This window comes from Urocampus carinirostris, chromosome 14 (genome assembly GCF_059441175.1).
Source record: "Urocampus carinirostris isolate Australia breed hairy pipefish chromosome 14, RoL_Ucar_1.0, whole genome shotgun sequence".
NCBI lineage: Eukaryota > Metazoa > Chordata > Actinopteri > Syngnathiformes > Syngnathidae > Urocampus > Urocampus carinirostris.
Window position 1 is genome coordinate 6725228 of NC_142362.1, and position 17581 is coordinate 6742808.

A 17581-nucleotide genomic window follows, 5' to 3' on the forward strand; every position below is an offset into this window, starting at 1 on the left:
TACAACACCCTTCTGAAGAGTTGCACTCAAGGCTGAAGTCAAACTTTGGACAAGTGTTTTTGAGTATAAGTGGAATAAAACTGCGTATAGAATAGTATATAAATTGGGGCGGCATTGCTTAATGGGGTAAAGCGCTCGTCTTGGGATCAAGAGGTCGCAGGTTCGATTCCCGGCTCCTCCATCTATATGTCGAAGTGTCTTTGGGCAGGACACTGAACCCCTAATGCCCCCGATAGCAGGTAGTTGCCTTGCATAGCTGCTATCGGTTAGTTAGTGTGTGAAAGTGTGAAGCACATTGTAAAGCGCTTTGGGACGTCTTCATTGACTTGAAAAGCGCTATAGAAGTGCAGACCATTTAGATTTATATTCAGGCCCTATGTGATAAAGTAATAGCCCACCCTTGTTATATCACAAAGTGACTCGCCAAAGTTTTGGGAAAGCCGAGTTCAATTCCACAAACCACACTCGGTGTTGAATTAAGAAATCACTTCCATTGAATTTGTGGGACAAAGTGAAGTGGGCTACAAAAACCCAATTGACATGCCATGGTCCAAAAAGTTCTAGAATAAATTAGAAAAAAGTGATTGAAATCTAACAGTCTGGAAAAGATCACAAAGCCATTTCCAAGGCTGTAGGGCATGTTTTTCAACCTTTTTTGAGCCAGGGCATGTTTTTTTACATTGGAAAAATTTTGTGGCACATTACTAACCAAAATTGTTATGAAATGACACTGAACAGTCTGTTTTATTACAATCTAATTTATAATACCCCGAGTTTTTACAGCACAGACATTGACATAAAATGATTCATAAATGTTTTATAACATCTCATCTCATCAGCTGTACCGCTTATCTTTATTAGGGTCGCGGGGGGCTGGAGCCCATCCCAGCCATCTCCGGGCAGTGGGCAGGGGACACCCTGAACTGGTTGCCAGCCAATCACAGGGCACACAAGGACAGATAACTCACTCGCTCATTCAAACCTAGGGACAACTTGGACCGGCCAATTCACCTGAAATGCATGTTTTTGGAACGTGGGAGGAAACCGGAGTTCCCGGAGGAAACCCACGCAAGCACGGGGAGAACATACAAACTCCGCACAGGAAGTCTGGAGCTGGATTTGAACCCACGCAGGAGGTTCCCATGACATGAACTGTGCCGCACATGCGCTAACCACTGCGCTGCCGTTTTATAACATTTTGAATTTTAAAAAGTGACATTGGATAATTTCACACGGCACACCTGACGATCTCGTCAGGCACAGTGGTTGAAAGTCACTGCTGTAGGGTTCCAGCGAACCACTGTCAGAGCCATTATCATTTATTATATCACCTCATGGAAGCATGTAAATACTGAAAAGAAGGGGGCCAAGTACTGAACCCTGGGGAACACCACAAGGCTCAGATGTCATTTCACCATATTTAACACAATGCGTCCTATCTGAGAGGTAGGGTCTGAACCATAAGAGAGAGACCAATCCATTTTTACAACCGTTCTAGAAAGATATTATGGTCCACAGTGTCAAAGGCAGCACTAAGGTCCAGCAGCAGCAAGAGTGATGAAGCGCCGGAGTCCATTGCCAGGAGAAGATCATTGGTTACCTTAATCAGGGCTGTCTCAGTAGAGTGGTTAGCCCTGAATTTCCAAACTGCATTTTGTATTTCCTTGAGTTGGTAGTCTCCGTGTGGTATTAGAATCGGTCAAGAAAACACCGAAACCAGGAAGTGGGCATATACTCTTTCACATCACCCTATGTTCAGAAGTGTATGTTGTTGTTTTTCCCGGCAGTTGTTCTTCTTAGAAGAAAGACGGCGGCAGTGCCTGCAAGACCTGGCCACCCTCATTCAGAAAATCTACCGGGGCTGGAAGTGCCGCACGCATTTCCTGTTGCTGAAGAAGAGTCAGATCGTGGTGGCGGCGTGGTACCGACGCTACGCGGTGAGACGCCGCCTGCCCGACCGAGAGTAAGACTCGCTTTAGGCTCATTCTGACGTTTCTTACAGCAAGAAAAGAAATATCAGCGGATCAAGAGCGCCACCACCGTGGTGCAGTCGTACGCCAGGGGATGGCAGGTGAGACCGATAATAATAATGTCATATATAAACAAAACAATGTTAGAATTAACATAATAGTACATATGTGTTATAACCTTTTACTGTAACATATTTTACTTTTTTCAGTTGTTTTATCTTATTTATAAACTTTTTTTTTTTTCTTCCACATAAACATGTATAAATCATGTCATGTGTTATTATATACAGTGGGACCTCGCTACTTGGCGGTTCCACGTTCGCGGGTCTAAAAAATAATAATAATAAAATAAATTTTTAAATATATATATATTTTTAAAGCATTTTTGAAGGGTTTTGGTCCCCATTAACCGCGATAACCGAGGGATTACTGTATTCTCTATATTCTATGATGGGGTACAACGCAGAGATCTACTTTTTGCTCTCTCTCTTTCCTTCTTTTTCTCTCTTTCCTTCTTTTTCTCTCTCTCCTTCTTTCTTTCTCTTTCTCTCTCTCTCTCCTTCCCTCTCTCTCTACCTCTTTGTCCCTTCGTCTCTTTCTCTTTGTCTCTTTCTCTCTCTCTCTCTCTCTCTCTCTCTCTCTCTCTCTCCTTCCCTCTACCTCTCAGTCCCTCTGTCTCTCTTTGTCTCTTTCTCTCTCTTTCTCTCATTCTTTCTCTCTCTCTTTCTTTCTCTCTCTCTCGCTCTCCTTCTCTCTATTTTTCTTATTCAATCTTTTTTCTTTGTCTCTTCTTCCTTCGTTTCGTTTTCTCTCTCCTCTCTTATTCCATTCATTTCCTAGTCCTGCCCTATTTCTTCATTCTTTTTTTCTTCTTTAATCTATAATTCCTATAGTGCCTCTTCTACCATGTACCCCTTGAGCCAAAATGAGTTTGGCACTTCCGCACTAAAGGAAGCAGTCACCTCCGCAAAGCTAGCCGCTAATGCTAGCAGCTGGGCCTGTAATGGTAGCAGTTGCGAATAGCTATAGCATTGCTTTGCTGTAATGAAGCAAAATAAACAACTCATTTATTCAATTCATATTTTAGATAATAGATTTTCGTCAGTATCTCAGCTGGATTGCTTTAAGTGGATCCGTCCATCTCTGTCTGTCCCTCACCCCCTCATACAACCCACTACCCCCTGGAGGAAAACAAAGCCTATACAACAAAGACAGTTAAAACATCTTCCTTGTTCCTTTTATCTCTTTGTTTTCCTTATCCTCACTGTAAAATGTGGACCTGGAGTGCCACATCCAATTTTTTTAAAGGTACATCCTTCTTCATTTTATTTTAGGCCCGCAAGCTTCTGAGATCGCTGAAACATCAGAAGAGGTGCGAGGAGGCCGTCACCACCATCGCCGCGTACTGGCACGGCACCCAGGTAGCCATGTTTTTTTCAAAACCCGTACACCCCCCCGCATACTTGTCGGAAAAAGGCCTTTATTTCTCTCTCTCGATGCCGTTCCCGGATGATACTTCCGACACTGTTTCTTCTGCTGACGGCATAACAACTCTTCTGCTTTTTTCCCCTCTTGACGCCGTATTTCTCTTTCCCCGGATTCTCCCGTCCGTCGCACGTTCCAGGCCCGAACGGAGCTGCGACGCCTAAAACAAGAAATTCGGAATAAACGCGCCGTCGATGTCATTTGGGCTTACTGGCAGGGAACCAAGGTATTTATTAGCCGTGTTCTGCCAAAAGACACCAGCTTGTCTTATGACGGTGGTTCTCGAATAGGGGGTTGGGGTCCCCTGCGGGGACGTGAGGCTCTGTCATTTAGGGGCGTGTTTGATCTCTAATTTTTGGTTTATTTTGTAACTGTCCTTGAATAAAGTGCGACTGCAACTTCATGACACTAAGGGGGGCGCAGAGTCTTAGAGAGAGAGAGAGAGAGAGATCGAGCGAGAGAGGGATCAAGAGAGAGACATCGAAAGAGAGAGAGGGATCAAGAGAGAGACATCGAGAGAGAGAGGGATCAAGGGAGAGAGAGAGAGAAATCAAGAGAGAGACATCGAGAGAGAGAGAGATCAAGAGAAACACATCGAGAGAGAGAGAGATCAAGAGAAAGACATCGAGAGAGAGAGAGATCAAGAGAAAGACATCGAGAGAGAGAGAGAGAGAGAGACATCGAGAGAGAGAGAGAGAGAGAGATCAAGAGAGAGAGAGAGATCAAGAGAGAGACATCGAGAGAGAGAGAGAGATCAAGAGAGAGAGAGAGAGAGAGATCAAGAGAGAGAGAGAGAGAGAGATCAAGAGAGAGAGAGAGAGAGAGAGATCAAGAGAGAGACATCGAGAGAGAGAGATCAAGAGACATAGAGAGAGAGAGAGACATCAAGAGAGAGACATCAAGAGAGAGACATCAAGAGAAAGAGAGAGAGAGATCTCGAGAGAGAGAGACATAGAGAGAGAGAGACGTCGCGAGAGAGACGTCGCGAGAGAGACGTCGCGAGAGAGACGTCGCGAGAGAGACATCGCGAGAGAGACATCGCGAGAGAGACATCGCGAGAGAGATCGAGATAGGGAAAGGGACATCGAGAGTGAGAGAGAGAGAGCAAGAGAGACATCGAGAGAGAGAGAGACATCGAGAGACATAGAGAGTTATCGAGAGACAGAGAGATAGAGATCGAGAGACAGAGACATCGAGAGAGAGTGATCGAGAGACATCGAGAGAGAGTGATCAAGAGACATCGAGAGAGAGAGATCGAGAGACATCGAGAGATAGACATTGAGAGAGAGATATCGAGAGAGAGAGAGAGCGCGACATATATAGAGAGAGATATAGAGCGAGAGAGAGAGAGCGAGATCGAGAGATGGATAGAGAGAGAGCGAGAGAGATAGAAAGAGAGAGAGAGATACTTTATTCATCCCCGTAGTGATATTCACACTTCCTGCAGTATGCTTGTGTTGAAAAATAAAATAATAAAATAAAAGATATACTGTAACGTTTTGCTATAAAGTATTTAAATAGTGCTACGGAAATTACACACTGTCATCAAAATAGTGTAATATGCAAATGTAGGGGTGGGGTTCAATGTGGGCTTTTACTCCCCCGGCTGGAGTTAAAGAGCCTCATGGCATGAGGAAGAAATGATCTCCTCAGTCTGTCCGTGGAACAAGACTGTGATTATTATTATTATTATTATTGTTGTTATTAACACTTGCTCAGGCCCGAGGTTTGTTTTTGTTATTTTGCCGTAAAGCGAATTTCAGATTTCAACAAAACGGTGTTATGCTTCTGTTTTAACAGCCAATAATGATTTATTTATTATAAATCTATTACTTATACAATGAAATATTAAATTAAAACTGAAAATGCAAAACCATTTTTTTTATTTTTCATTATTATACCTGACATTTTTAGTTGGTTAAAATGGTTAATAAATTAATAAACTAAAAAATTAAATTATTAAGAATAAATACAGAAAATGACAATAAAGGTTACCCTAAAAAATATTTCTTTGTGAAAGTTTTTTCCATATGTAAGTTAGTCTTGACTATAAGGCGCATGTAGTTAAAACTCTGAACTCATTTTTTTAAATGCCAGAAAAAAAAATTGTATTTCGGAGTAAATAAATATTAGTTAACCGTGATTTCAGTACTTGAATGCAATTATTTATTTATTAACGTATGTAAAAGCATTACATTGTTATTATGCATTTCTGATTCTATTTTCCCTACATTCAGTCTATAAGGTGCACTGTATCATAATGCAAAATTTTTGTTTTCGGGTATGCTTTCTACTCTGGAAAATACAATAAAATGAAAACGCAAAATAAATGAATTTTTAAATAATTATTTTAATCGTAAATAAAAATGAATAATACATCCAAATAAAAATAAAGTGAATTAATTAAATTGGGAAAAAAGGGAAAAAATATAATGAATACATGAAATAAAAAACAATTAGAGATTCAAATTTCAATTTAAACAAAAATACATGTAAAATAAACAAATAGGAATTAATAAACAAATGACACCAAAAAATGAATACAAATAAAAACTAAATATTAAAAAATCTAACATAGAATAAAATATATCATAAAAAAATAACAATACAAATTCTTTACCAATTCTCGTTTTAAAAATTAATATCATAGTTGGCTCTTTCTAAACCAGACGATATAAGAACCAAATTGAAAGTGTGTATTTTTTTGACCACTAGATGTCACTGTTTAGAGTAGTGCAAAGCTCTAAAAGCACAAGGAAGAACACCAACTTCAAAAATTCAAAGAGACCAAAAGGCAAAATCTACTTTCCCATTATCTTTTGTCCAGTTTTCAGACAGTTTTTTTTTGTTTTAGGAACCCTAGCAGCAAAATCTTATTATACTTTTTATTTTTCTCATTCAGGCTTATCTTATGTAAAATAAATGCTCATATTTTTTTTATTCAAATACACGTTCATGTATGTTTGCATATTATTTTTCACCACTAGGAGGAGCATAATTACCCGATGTTAAAAGATATTTTCGAAGGTTTTTCCTTTAGCTTTATATTTTGCTCTTGTGCGTTCTACCGCGTACCGGGATAACTTTTTTGACCGCCGCCGTTTTCTATCAGGCGCGGCGAGAATTGCGTCAACTGAAGCAAGAAGCCAGGAATAAACACGCCGTGTCGGTCATTTGGGCCGGCTGGCAAGGCACCAAGGTATTTAGGCAGCCTGCTGGATTGACTCGGAGTGTTTTGTGATTAGCCGCCTCCATCCGCATCCACCCGAAGAGATCTCCGAGTAGCGATGTCACGTACAATGGATTCAAAAAGCCAACGCACTCCTGATTAGGGATCGATATGGGTTTTTCAGGGCCCGATAACCATTAGTGGTATTAAGAGATAACAGATATTTGTAGCGGATATTCATTTGCTGTCAAAGCTTCAATGTTTGATTTTTTTTTTTTTTTTTTTTTTTTTTTTTTTTTAAAGAAACAACGAATATTTGTCTTCAATTCAAATTAAACCTTAAAAGCTCTCTGAAATCTTCTAGGCAAAATCCATTTGAATTTCAACACAGCATGACTTAAACCAAAAACAAACGGTGTAGGAAATACAATTAGACTTCTCAACAACTGGTATAAAGGTACATAAAAACTCAAACGGCTCCAATAAATACATAAAATGTCAATACTTAAATCAACTTAAAACAAAAAGTGCAAAAAAAAAAAGGACAAACTTTATGTTATGGTAAGAGCTAATCACTCCGCTTTCCACTTTAGTGTGCTTTTTATGTTCAAGTCAAGTCACATTTATTTATGACACCCTTAATCACGAAAATGTCTTAAAGGACTGCACAGGATTACAATGACACCATCGCCTGATCTTAAACCAACATGCAGGTGAGGAAAAACTCAAAACCTCAGCGTGCGGAAAAACAACCCTTGAGAAGGGGCCTCACAAGTGGTAATCCCCCTTCCAGGATGACCAGGGTGCAATAGATTTAGCATAGAGTCACGGTACACAAACATAAAAGAGAACACTAAGTTCTCTTCAAGTCGAAAACACACACACTTGATCGACAAACTGTTATGATAAGAGCTAATATAGCAGTCTTCATCTGAATGTGCTTCCTTAAAACAAGTTAACTACACTTTTTACGCTATATTTTAATCACACACACTTTTTTTACAGTGTTTTTTAAAAAAATCTCAATATTATCAGCGGCTTGATTCACAATCACAGGAATGTCAGGACTCTGGAGTTTTTTACTCCGCTCTAAAGTCATTTTCCCGCTTTTTGTAAAGTTAATAATAGTCGTAAGATGTAGAGCACTGGAATGTTAAATACATTTTCGGGGGAATTTTCCGTGTTTACCGTCTACACTACTGAATTCCCGCTCCAGTCTGCTATCTGTCAATGCAGAGTCTGGATAGCTTCTGCCCGCATATCCAATCAGAAGGGTGGGTAGCAAGGAGGAAGGGGGGGAGAAGAGGACAAGAAAGATCAAGGAGAGACAAGCTCCGCTGCATCTGAGCTTGAATAATCTGCCCGTGGAATGAATAAAAATGCCGATACCGCTATCCCTCAGATACCCATATATCTGTGGTTTGACTTCGATTCCTGATGTATTTTTGTCGTACATTTGTAAATCAATTTAACATTCTCTATTTGGATATCCGCCACATTAATAGGGAATCATTTTTTTTTGAGGGATAATTATCAAACTTTGTAGATCAGTGCAGAAACTTTTTCAATCCAGTGCAGGTGATTCCTAGGGTCTTTTTCTGACTTTTGTTCCACCATTTCGTGATCTAGTTTCTCGTCTGCATGGCTTTTTGACCAGGGATGCACGATAATTGTACAAAAACACTATAAAATCACTTCGTCTACACCAGGGGTGTCAGACGGGCGGGCCGGCTAAGGGTTCGAATCCGGCCCGCGAGACGACGCTGAGGGAAGCGCAAGAGAAAAACAAGGCTGGAGGTTGAAATATGTCCACTTGATGTGGCCAAAACCAGGTGCCTCTTACAAAGACGCTGAAAGTTGTATTTCTTTCTTTCTCTCCGTTTCTCTTTCTTTCTATCTCACTTTCTTTCTCTCTCTCTATCTTGCTCTCTCTCTCTCTCTTTCTCTCGCATTTTCTTTCTCTCTCTTTTTGCTTTTCATCTTCTCTCTCTCGCTTTTGCTTTCTCTCTCCCTCACTTTCTTTTCGCTCTCCCTCTCCCTCGCTTTCTTTTTGCTCTCCCTCTCCCTCGCTTTCTTTTTGCTCTCCCTCGCTTTCTTTTTGCTCTCCCTCTCCCTCACTTTCTTATCGCTCTCCCTCTCCCTCGCTTTTTGATTTCTTTCTCTCCCACTTGCTTTTGTCTCTCTCTCTCTCTCTCTCTCTTTTGCTATCTCTCTTTCTCTCTCTCTTTCACTTTTTGTTCCCTCTCTCACTCTCCCTCTCCCCTTCCCTCTTTTTCTCTCCGTGTCTCGCTTTCTTTTCACTTTCCCTCTCTCTCTCTATTTTCTCTCCCTCTCTTGCTTGCTTTTTGCTTTCTTTCTCTCTGGCTTGCTTTTCTCTCTGTCTCTCCTGCTTTTTGCTCTCTCTTTCTCTCTCTTTCCCCTTCTCTCTTTCCCTCTAATCTACTAGTCCAGCCCCTGAGAGAATGTTTGTCCTATCGTGTGGCCCCGAGGTAAAATGAGTTTGACACCCCTGGTCTACACTGTTTTTCAGAAATTTTAGGGGTGAATTTTTTTTTTTGTTTATTACATTTCAATTTTCTATAGAAGTAGTTGTAAGGGGGGAGAACAGTTTTCGTGCATCCCTGCTTTTGTCCCGCATCGCCTCGTCTTGGTCGTTTCTCTCCACAGGACCGCATCGGGAGCCCTTCAGGTGACATTTTTGTAACTCTTTCACAGTCGGCGTCCGATTGTGTTGCCGTGTTGCCGTTTTAGTCACGTGTCCGATATGGCATACTCTCCTCTCTCCCCTTTGGCTTTTCTTCTGCTCATCTTTTCTGGCTTGGTTGTGTCCCCTCCTCTCTTCCTGGCCCGTTTCTTGAACAGGCTCGCAGGGAGCTGAGAAAGCTGAAGGAAGAGGCCAGGCGTAAGCATGCTGTCGCTCTCATTTGGGCCTGCTGGCAGGGACTAAAGGTATCTCGTGCGGTGGTCGGAGACCTCTAACCGGCCTAGCAAATACTAACCATCACCTCCCCTCATTTCCGCACTCCTCACCCGTGTGGTTTCGTCATCTTAACCATCAGTGTCCTCATTCCGGAAGGCATCCTTGCTCATCATTTCCACTAATAATTCATCAATCATGAACTGTTTTGTAACCTAATCATGTATTGTTGTTTCTTTGCTTTTTGGGGAGGGTTGGGAGGTTATACATTTTAAGTCCTCGGAATTTCTCAACAGTGAATGTATTCAGTTTGAATAATCAGGGTTGGGTAGGGTCACTTAGCTTGATTACTTTCAATGACTTTTGGATGACTCCAATACCAAATATGCCAATATAAGACAAAAGAAACTAAATATGAATAAAATGATGACTCACAACACGTGGTAAGCTTTCTCTCCTGGCTTTGATCTCTTTGATCTCCGGCAAAACGAACATAAAATGCGAAAGAAACAAAATGAAAAGAAATCCAAACAGCTTGCCAACATCATTTTTGCCATATTCCGTTACTCCCCAAACCTGCACAAAATGTAGTAATCCAAAAGTAATTGAAAGTAATCCAGTTAAAGTAACCCTACCCAACCCTGCTCCCAATACCAACAGAGTAACGATGTAATCTAATACAGTAAGTACTTACCTGTTAAAAATGTAGTCAGTAATATAATCTAAATAGCAAAATATTGAAGTGATGTAACTTGATTACTTGTATATTACTCCCAAAGAGTAAAGAGTTACTTTAATGATGTATTCTAATACAGTTACTAGTTACCTGTTGAAAAATGTCATCAGTAATGTAATCCAAATAGCAAAATATTGATGTGATGTAACTTGATTACTTTGGAATCACTCCCAATAAGGGTTTGGTAGGGTTACTTTAACTGGATTACTGTCAATTACTTTTGGATTACTCCCATACCAAATATGCCAATAAAAGACAAAAGAAACTAAATATGAATCAAATGATGAGTCACAACACGTGGTAAGCTTTCTCTCCTGGCTTTGATCTCCGGCAAAACGAACATCAAATGCGACAGAAACAAAATGAAAATAAATCCAAACAGCTTGCCGACATCATTTTTGCCGTTCCATGTGTTCCGTTACTCCCCGAGCCTGCACAAAATTGAGTCATTTTAGTATTAGAGTAATCCAAAAGAAAATGAAAGTAATCAGGTTAAAGTAACCCTACCCAACCCTATTAATAATAATAATAAATCAAAGTGCCTTTCAGGACTCCCAACAGTTGTGAGGCAGTTTATGATGGATAGGCGATTTGGAAGAGATGGGTTCTGTGTCCGGATTTGATAATGGAAAGGGTAGTGGCGGTCAGATGGGAATGAGTTCCAGAGCTGAGGGGCAGAGCGACTTTTATAGACCGTTTTGTTTGTAAAAAGTGTGGCTTATCGGGTTGGAGGGTCTGAGACTGGAGGCAAAACAAGACTTGTTCTGTGTTTGTGTGCCAGAATCGGAGAAAAAACATTCGTGATCGTAAATTAGTTTTACAGGATCCTGGCGGACATTCCTGATGAAAGAAAAATAAGAGTTATGCTTAAATGCATTAAAGCCAAAAGATTGGACCGAGGCACTCATCAAAAAGGCTGGGGTTTGCAGCGCAGGCCTCGTATCGGGTACGAGAAATTAAAGTTACGATTGTTGCCATCAGGCAGCGCAGTGGTTAGCGCGTCTGCGGCACAGTTCAGTGGTCATGAGATCCAACCTTCCTGTGTGGGGTTTGCATGTTCTCCCTGCGCTTCCGTGGGTTTCCTCCGGGCACTTCGGTTTCCTCCCACATTACAAAAACAGGCATGTCAGGTTTATTGGCGAGTCCAAATTGTCCCGAGGTGGCAACCAGTTGAGGGTGTCCTCTGCCCAATGATAGCTAAGATGGGCTCCAGCACACCCGCGACCCTACTGGGGATAAGTGGTCCAGATAATGGATGGATGGATTCATGCTATCATTCCATAGCGTTTAGCCTATAACGGTAACATTGTAAACACTGCATGGGTCAAAAATAAAAACAGGCACAGATTGCAAACAATCGAACACACAAACAAAGCACTTTATTAGGTAATTATTCATGTTTTTTCGGGCATTTAAGCTATGTGCTAATAGTTAGCTGAGGCTAAAAACATAAAAAGATACTTAACCGAGAATGAGTAATATTTAGCAACAATCAAAGATGTTTAATTTCTCTTACCTATTATGAAGTGTGCTCTGCAAACCCGATGAGTGCCTCGGTCCAATCTTTTCACCTGAATGTATTCAACCACAATTTTTTTTGTCAGTTGTGTCAGCCAGGATCTAGTATAACTTAAACTCACAACACAATGACATTTTATCACCGAACTAGCAGAAACGAAAGCTTTGTTTCCTTGGCACGCCCATGGGAGGAGCCGAGACGCCATCTTGCGGGGAGACGAGGGCCAAGAAGAGAAAGGACTTCAGAAGAGTGCTTCCCAGAGACTCCAACGTCACTAATTCGGCTGTTTTCGATGGAGTACACTTCGTTAAATTGTTAGGGAAATGAAATCTGCCCCCGTGTGAAAATGTCGGCTTTCTTGTTTATCTTTTCCGTCAAGAAACGAGCGCGTATAAATTGTTGGGTGAATGTAGCTTTTTTGGTTAATGGAGACTTTATTTGCCATTCATTTCGACTGTGATGTAGCCCATTTAAGGGTCCAATAGGTACGGCAGGGGTGTCAAACTCATTTTAACCCGGGGGCCACACGATAGAAAAAACCTGTCGGGGGCCGGACTAGTAGATTAATTAGAAAGAAAAAGAGGTAAAGAAATAAGAGAAAGAGGGAGGGAAAAGAAGAGAGGGCGGGACAAAGAAAGAAAAAGAGAGAGGGAGAGAGCGTGAGAAGCAAAAGAGATAAAAAGTCATGAGAGGGGGAAAGAAAGGGAGAGGAAGAAAGAAATCCAAAGAGAAATAGACAGAGGAAGAGAAAAAGTGCGAAGGGTAGGAAGAGAGAAAGAGAAAAGAGGGAAAAGGAAAAAGGAAGTTAGAGTAAAAGAGATTAAAAGACAGAGAGAGAGAAAGAGACAAGTGCAACAAAGAAGGAGAAAAAGAGACAGAGTGGGAGAAAAGGGGTGGAAAAGAAAGAAAAATAGAGAGTAATAAATAGAAGTGTCCACTAATAACCAGAATAATAAAAACTATTAAGCCATAAATCCACTGTGATTTCATTCGACCATTAGGGGGAGCTATATGACATGAGAAAAGGCAGTAGAGCTATTGCAGTGTCTTTGTTCGAGGCACCTGGCTTTGGCAACATCAAGTGGACATATTTCAACCCGCAGCTTGTTTTGCTCTTGCGCTTCTCTGAGTGTTGTCTCGCGGGCCGGATTCAATCCCTTAGCGGGCCTGAACTGGCCCGCGGGCCGCCTGTTTGACACCTGTGAGGTACGGGAACGCAGCAAACTGGAAACGGTCCTTCTCACAGGCACATGTTCTTTATCTTCTGCAAAGAATGAGCGTTTCCCCTAATAAATCGGGACCTCTTCTCCATCACCATTTCAGCCCCCGATTGTTTTGTTTCTCCTCCCTTGCAAATGTTTCCTCAACATTTGACTTTCAGCGCACATTCCTTCGGGGACGAGTCGCCCTTGGAGGTGAACCCGAGCCGTACGGGCTCTGCGCTCTTTTAACGGGTCGCTGCCGCCCAATCCCAAGAATAACATTTGCGCTTTTCCCCCGGGACGCTTCGCCGCGCCCGCGGCTTTTTGCATTTTCCTTGTAGAACCGGCAAAGGTCGAAAGCGAGAACTCCACTCTGTCGTACTAACCTAGGGGTGTGAAAACTGTGTTCCGTGGCCTACGATTCGGCAGAGGGGCCCGATCAAGAGAAAAAGATTGATAGTTTGCCTTGGAAATACCCGCTTTGTACTTAGCAGCCTCAGTAAGTCGCGGTTTGAAAAAGATTCCGAGATCCGTTATCCCCGATGGCCTATTGCTGCAAGCTGGGACCAGCAGAACCGCCTTATGTCAAACCTGGCGGCTCTTTTTTCTATCATCTAAATGGCGGGGAGCGGCACTGGTGCGGTTGTGATCCATTATTCCCAATCATGTCGTTAGCAGGGACCAGCAGAAGACATTTTTTCTAGGTAGATGTGCTATTGTAGTGTCAGATGTGGTCGTGATCCATTGTACCTCGGTCCACTATTGTCAGCAGAACGCTTTTTTAGGAGAAGGGGGAATGGGCTGCTGGTTTAGTCGCAATTGCGTCCACCAAAAAATGAACTGCACTTTTGCGTTTTAGATCGAATATCCCCAATCCTATGTTTCTGTGTGCAGAGACTGTCAGAATGCACTTTTGTCAGGAAGTGAGCTGTTCCTGTCCACTTAAAAGGAAATCCACAGTCCTGTCCGTGATCTGTTATCTCTGTTCGACTACTGCGTAGAGTAAGGGCATGCAGAGTAGCTGATATTTTTGACTGTCCATCCAAAAATGAACCTGCACTTGTGCGGTTGCGATGCATTATCCCCGGATTCCGTGTTGCTGCAAATGGCCAAGAGCAGCAGGCACTTTTGTGGGTAGGCATGCTACTGTGGATTGCCTAAAATGAGAGCTCGGTTGTTGCCACGTGCCATTATCCCTAAACTGTTTCTGGAAGCAAGGGCCAGCTGACCGCATTTCAGTGCAGGTCACTGAAATGTGCCTTTGTAGCATTCTTAAAAGAACTGCGCTGTTTTGGGCTGCAACCCATTATCCCCAGTAGACTTGCTGAGAGCTGTTGCATCAAGAATGGCAGTTTTTTTCCTGTACCATAGTTAATGTGAACAGTACTAGCACGGACGTGTTCCATTATCCCCGGTCAGCGATTGCTGAGATCAGGGGCTTTGTAGCCTCCTTAACTGCACTGTTTTGGGCTGCAACCCATTATCCCCAGTAGACTTACTGAGAGCTGTTGCGTCAAGAATGGCAGTTTTTTCCCTGTTCCTTACAGTTCATATGAACAGCACTTGCACGGACGTATTCTGTTATCCCCGGTCAGCGAGTGCTGAGATCAGGGGCCAGCTCACTGCATTTCAGTGAAGGTCGCTGAAATCTGCCTTGGTAGCCAGCTTAAAAGAACTGCACTGTTTTGGGCTGCAACCCGTTATCCCCAGTAGATTTGCTGAGAGCTGTTGCTGTTGTGTCATGAATGGCAGTTTTTTTTCCCTGTTCCTTACAGTTCATATGATCAGCACTAGCACGGACGTATTCTGTTATCCCCGGTCAGCGATTGCTGAGATCAGGGGCCAGCTCACTGCATTTCAGTGCAGGTCGCTGAAATCTGCCTTTGTAGCCCGCATAAAAGAACTGCACTGTTTTGAGCTGCAACCCATTATCCCCAGATTCCCTAGATTTGCTGAGAGCTGTTGCTGTTGTCATAATTGGCAATTGTTTTCCCCTGTTCTTTACAGTTAGTATGATCAGCACTCGCGCGGACATGTTCCATTATCCCCATGATAAAAATAGGAAGGGTAGCTGCTACTTCACTGATTTTTGCGAATCGCAGGGAGTTCTTGTCCAAAATTAACAGCAATAAACAGTAGTACCTTGCTTACTTTGTATTATCGTTCTATTTTTCCCATTTCCATTTCATGGGCTGTTTTAAAAAGGCTGGGCCTCATGTGGCCTGCAGGATCTAGGTTGGACACCCCATACTAACCCTGTGTCAACTCATTTTGTGTGTTTAATCCGCACTCTCCTTCCCTTTAGGTGTGTTTTCAGTTTGTTTGACACGTCCACGTGAACATTGTGGCGTTGTTAATCTCTTCATCATCCTAATTGTTTTCCCCCCCCCGCATTTCACCGTCCTCTTTGCATCTGTTCACCAAACCATTGCCGCTATTAAGGTCCACGTGAGAGCGCTTTGCCACAAATTGAATTCTTCTAGACCGGAAATGACGGTCTGGCTTTTGTCTGCCTTCTTTAGGTCCGCAGGGAATACCGAAAATTCTTCAGGGCCAACGCGGGGAAGAAAATCTATAACTTTACCATCCAGAGAATCGTAAGTCCAACTGAAATCATGATTCGAAACTAGCAAGGTATTTAATAGTCAAGTCCTGTTTATTTGTTTGGCCCTTAATCACAAGGAGCCTCAAAGGGCTGCACAGATTCAAGACTATTGCAAACCACAGACTAATTATGACACCATCCCCTGATCTAAAACCTACATGAGGGCAGGAAAAACTCAAAACCTCAAGTCATGTTTATTTGTTTGGCCCTTAATCACAAAGAGTCTCAAAGGGCTGCACAGATCAAAGACTAATTATGACACCATCCCCTGATCTAAAACCTACATGAGGGCAGGAAAAACTCAAAACCTCAAGTCATGTTTATTTGTTTGGCCCTTAATCACAAAGAGTCTCAAAGGGCTGCACAGATCAAAGACTAATTATGACACCATCCCCTGATTTAAAACCTACATGAGGGCAAGGAAAAACTCAAAAACCTCAAGTCAAGTCCTGTTTATGAAATGTTCTGCATTTATTAGCGCTTTTCAAGTCAATGACTTCCCAAAGCGCTTTACAATGTGCTTCACATTTCCCAATAGCGGCCTTGCAGCCATGTAAGACGCTAACCTGCTTATTTTGAGGTATTAGGGGTTCAGTGTCTTACCCAAGGACACTTCGACATGTAACACGGACGAACCGGGTTTCGAACTGGGATCCCTTGAGAGACGAGCGCTCTACCTCCTGAGCCACTGCCGCCCCAGTAGCTCAGGAGTTTATTTGTTTGGCCCTTAATCACAAGGAGTCTCAAAGGGCTGCACAGACCACAGATTATTGCAAACTACAGACTGATTATGACACCATCCCCTGATCTAAAACCTACATGAGGGCAAGGAAGAACTCAAAAAACCTCAAGTCAAGTCATGTTTATTTGTATAGGCGTTAATCACAAGGAGTCTCAAAGAGCTGCACAGATCCAAGACTATTGCAAACCACACACTATTATGACACCATCCCCTGATCTAAATCCGACATGAAGGCAAGGAAAAACTCAAAAACCTCAATAATCAAGTATTTTGTTTTCCTCAGATGCAGAAATACTTCCTGAGTCTTAAGAAAAGTTTGCCTTCCATGTCCCCCGTGGACAAGAAGTGGCCCGACCGGCCTTACCATTTCCTGGACGGCGCTCACCTAGAATTGCGAAGAATCTTTCATCTTTGGAGGGTGGGTCCCCAATTTGTTTCTTCTTTATCTATTATGAAGTTATTTTTATAAGAACTTCCACAGTTAAAGCTTTAACTCAAAAGTCAAATCATTTTTTAACCCGGATTTCACACTTTAAAGCCCCAGTTAGTGACGTGTAGTTGTTACACAACTTGAAAAATTCTGCCATCTTACTCCTACGGAAGCTCAAATGACCATTTTGCCAAGATTGCTAATCCCTCTGGGTCTTTAAATATTTAAGTCACTCACCAGCAAACAGCTGGGCATCCTCCCCTTTTTCTTTCACCGTTTCCTTCTCGAGCCACTTGAGATATAACCACTCTACGTAAAATGAATGCTCCATGCAAGCTCAAATGACCATTTTGCCAAGATTGCTAATCCCTGTGGTTCTTAAAATGTTTAAATCACTCTCCAGCAAACAGCTGGGCATCCTCTACTTTTTCTTTCACCGTTTCCTTCTCGAGCCACTTGAGATATAACCACTCTACGTAAAATGAATGCTCCATGCAAGCTCAAATGACCATTTTGCCAAGATTGCTAATCCCTGTGGTTCTTAAAATGTTTAAATCACTCTCCAGCAAACAGCTGGGCATCTTCTACTTTTTCTTTCACCGTTTCCTTCTCGAGCCACTTGAGATATAACCACTCTACAGAAAATGAATGCTCCATGCAAGCTCAAATGACCATTTTGCCAAGATTGCTAATCCCTGTGGTTCTTAAAATGTTTAAGTCACTCACCAGCAAACAGCTGGGCATCCTCCACTTATTCTTTCACCGTTTCCTTCTCGAGCCACTTGAGCTATAACCACTCTACGTAA

General features: G+C 42.2%; 1 protein-coding gene across 5 annotated transcripts in view; it reads left to right on the forward strand.

The window, feature by feature from the left end:
- myo1b (myosin IB) overlaps window positions 1-17581 on the forward strand; it is a 141067-nt gene that overhangs the window by 116498 nt on the left and 6988 nt on the right. Inside the window, exons 20-27 of one of the 5 annotated variants that reach the window (XM_088352384.1) lie at window positions 1788-1937; window positions 2003-2071; window positions 3305-3391; window positions 3595-3681; window positions 6568-6654; window positions 9487-9573; window positions 15521-15595; window positions 16629-16763. In XM_088352384.1, coding sequence (XP_088208510.1) covers window positions 1788-1937; window positions 2003-2071; window positions 3305-3391; window positions 3595-3681; window positions 6568-6654; window positions 9487-9573; window positions 15521-15595; window positions 16629-16763 — 777 coding nt within the window. The remainder of the gene's footprint in view (window positions 1-1787; window positions 1938-2002; window positions 2072-3304; window positions 3392-3594; window positions 3682-6567; window positions 6655-9486; window positions 9574-15520; window positions 15596-16628; window positions 16764-17581) is intronic. The other 4 variants (XM_088352385.1, XM_088352387.1, XM_088352386.1 and 1 more) reach the window with 4 other exon arrangements.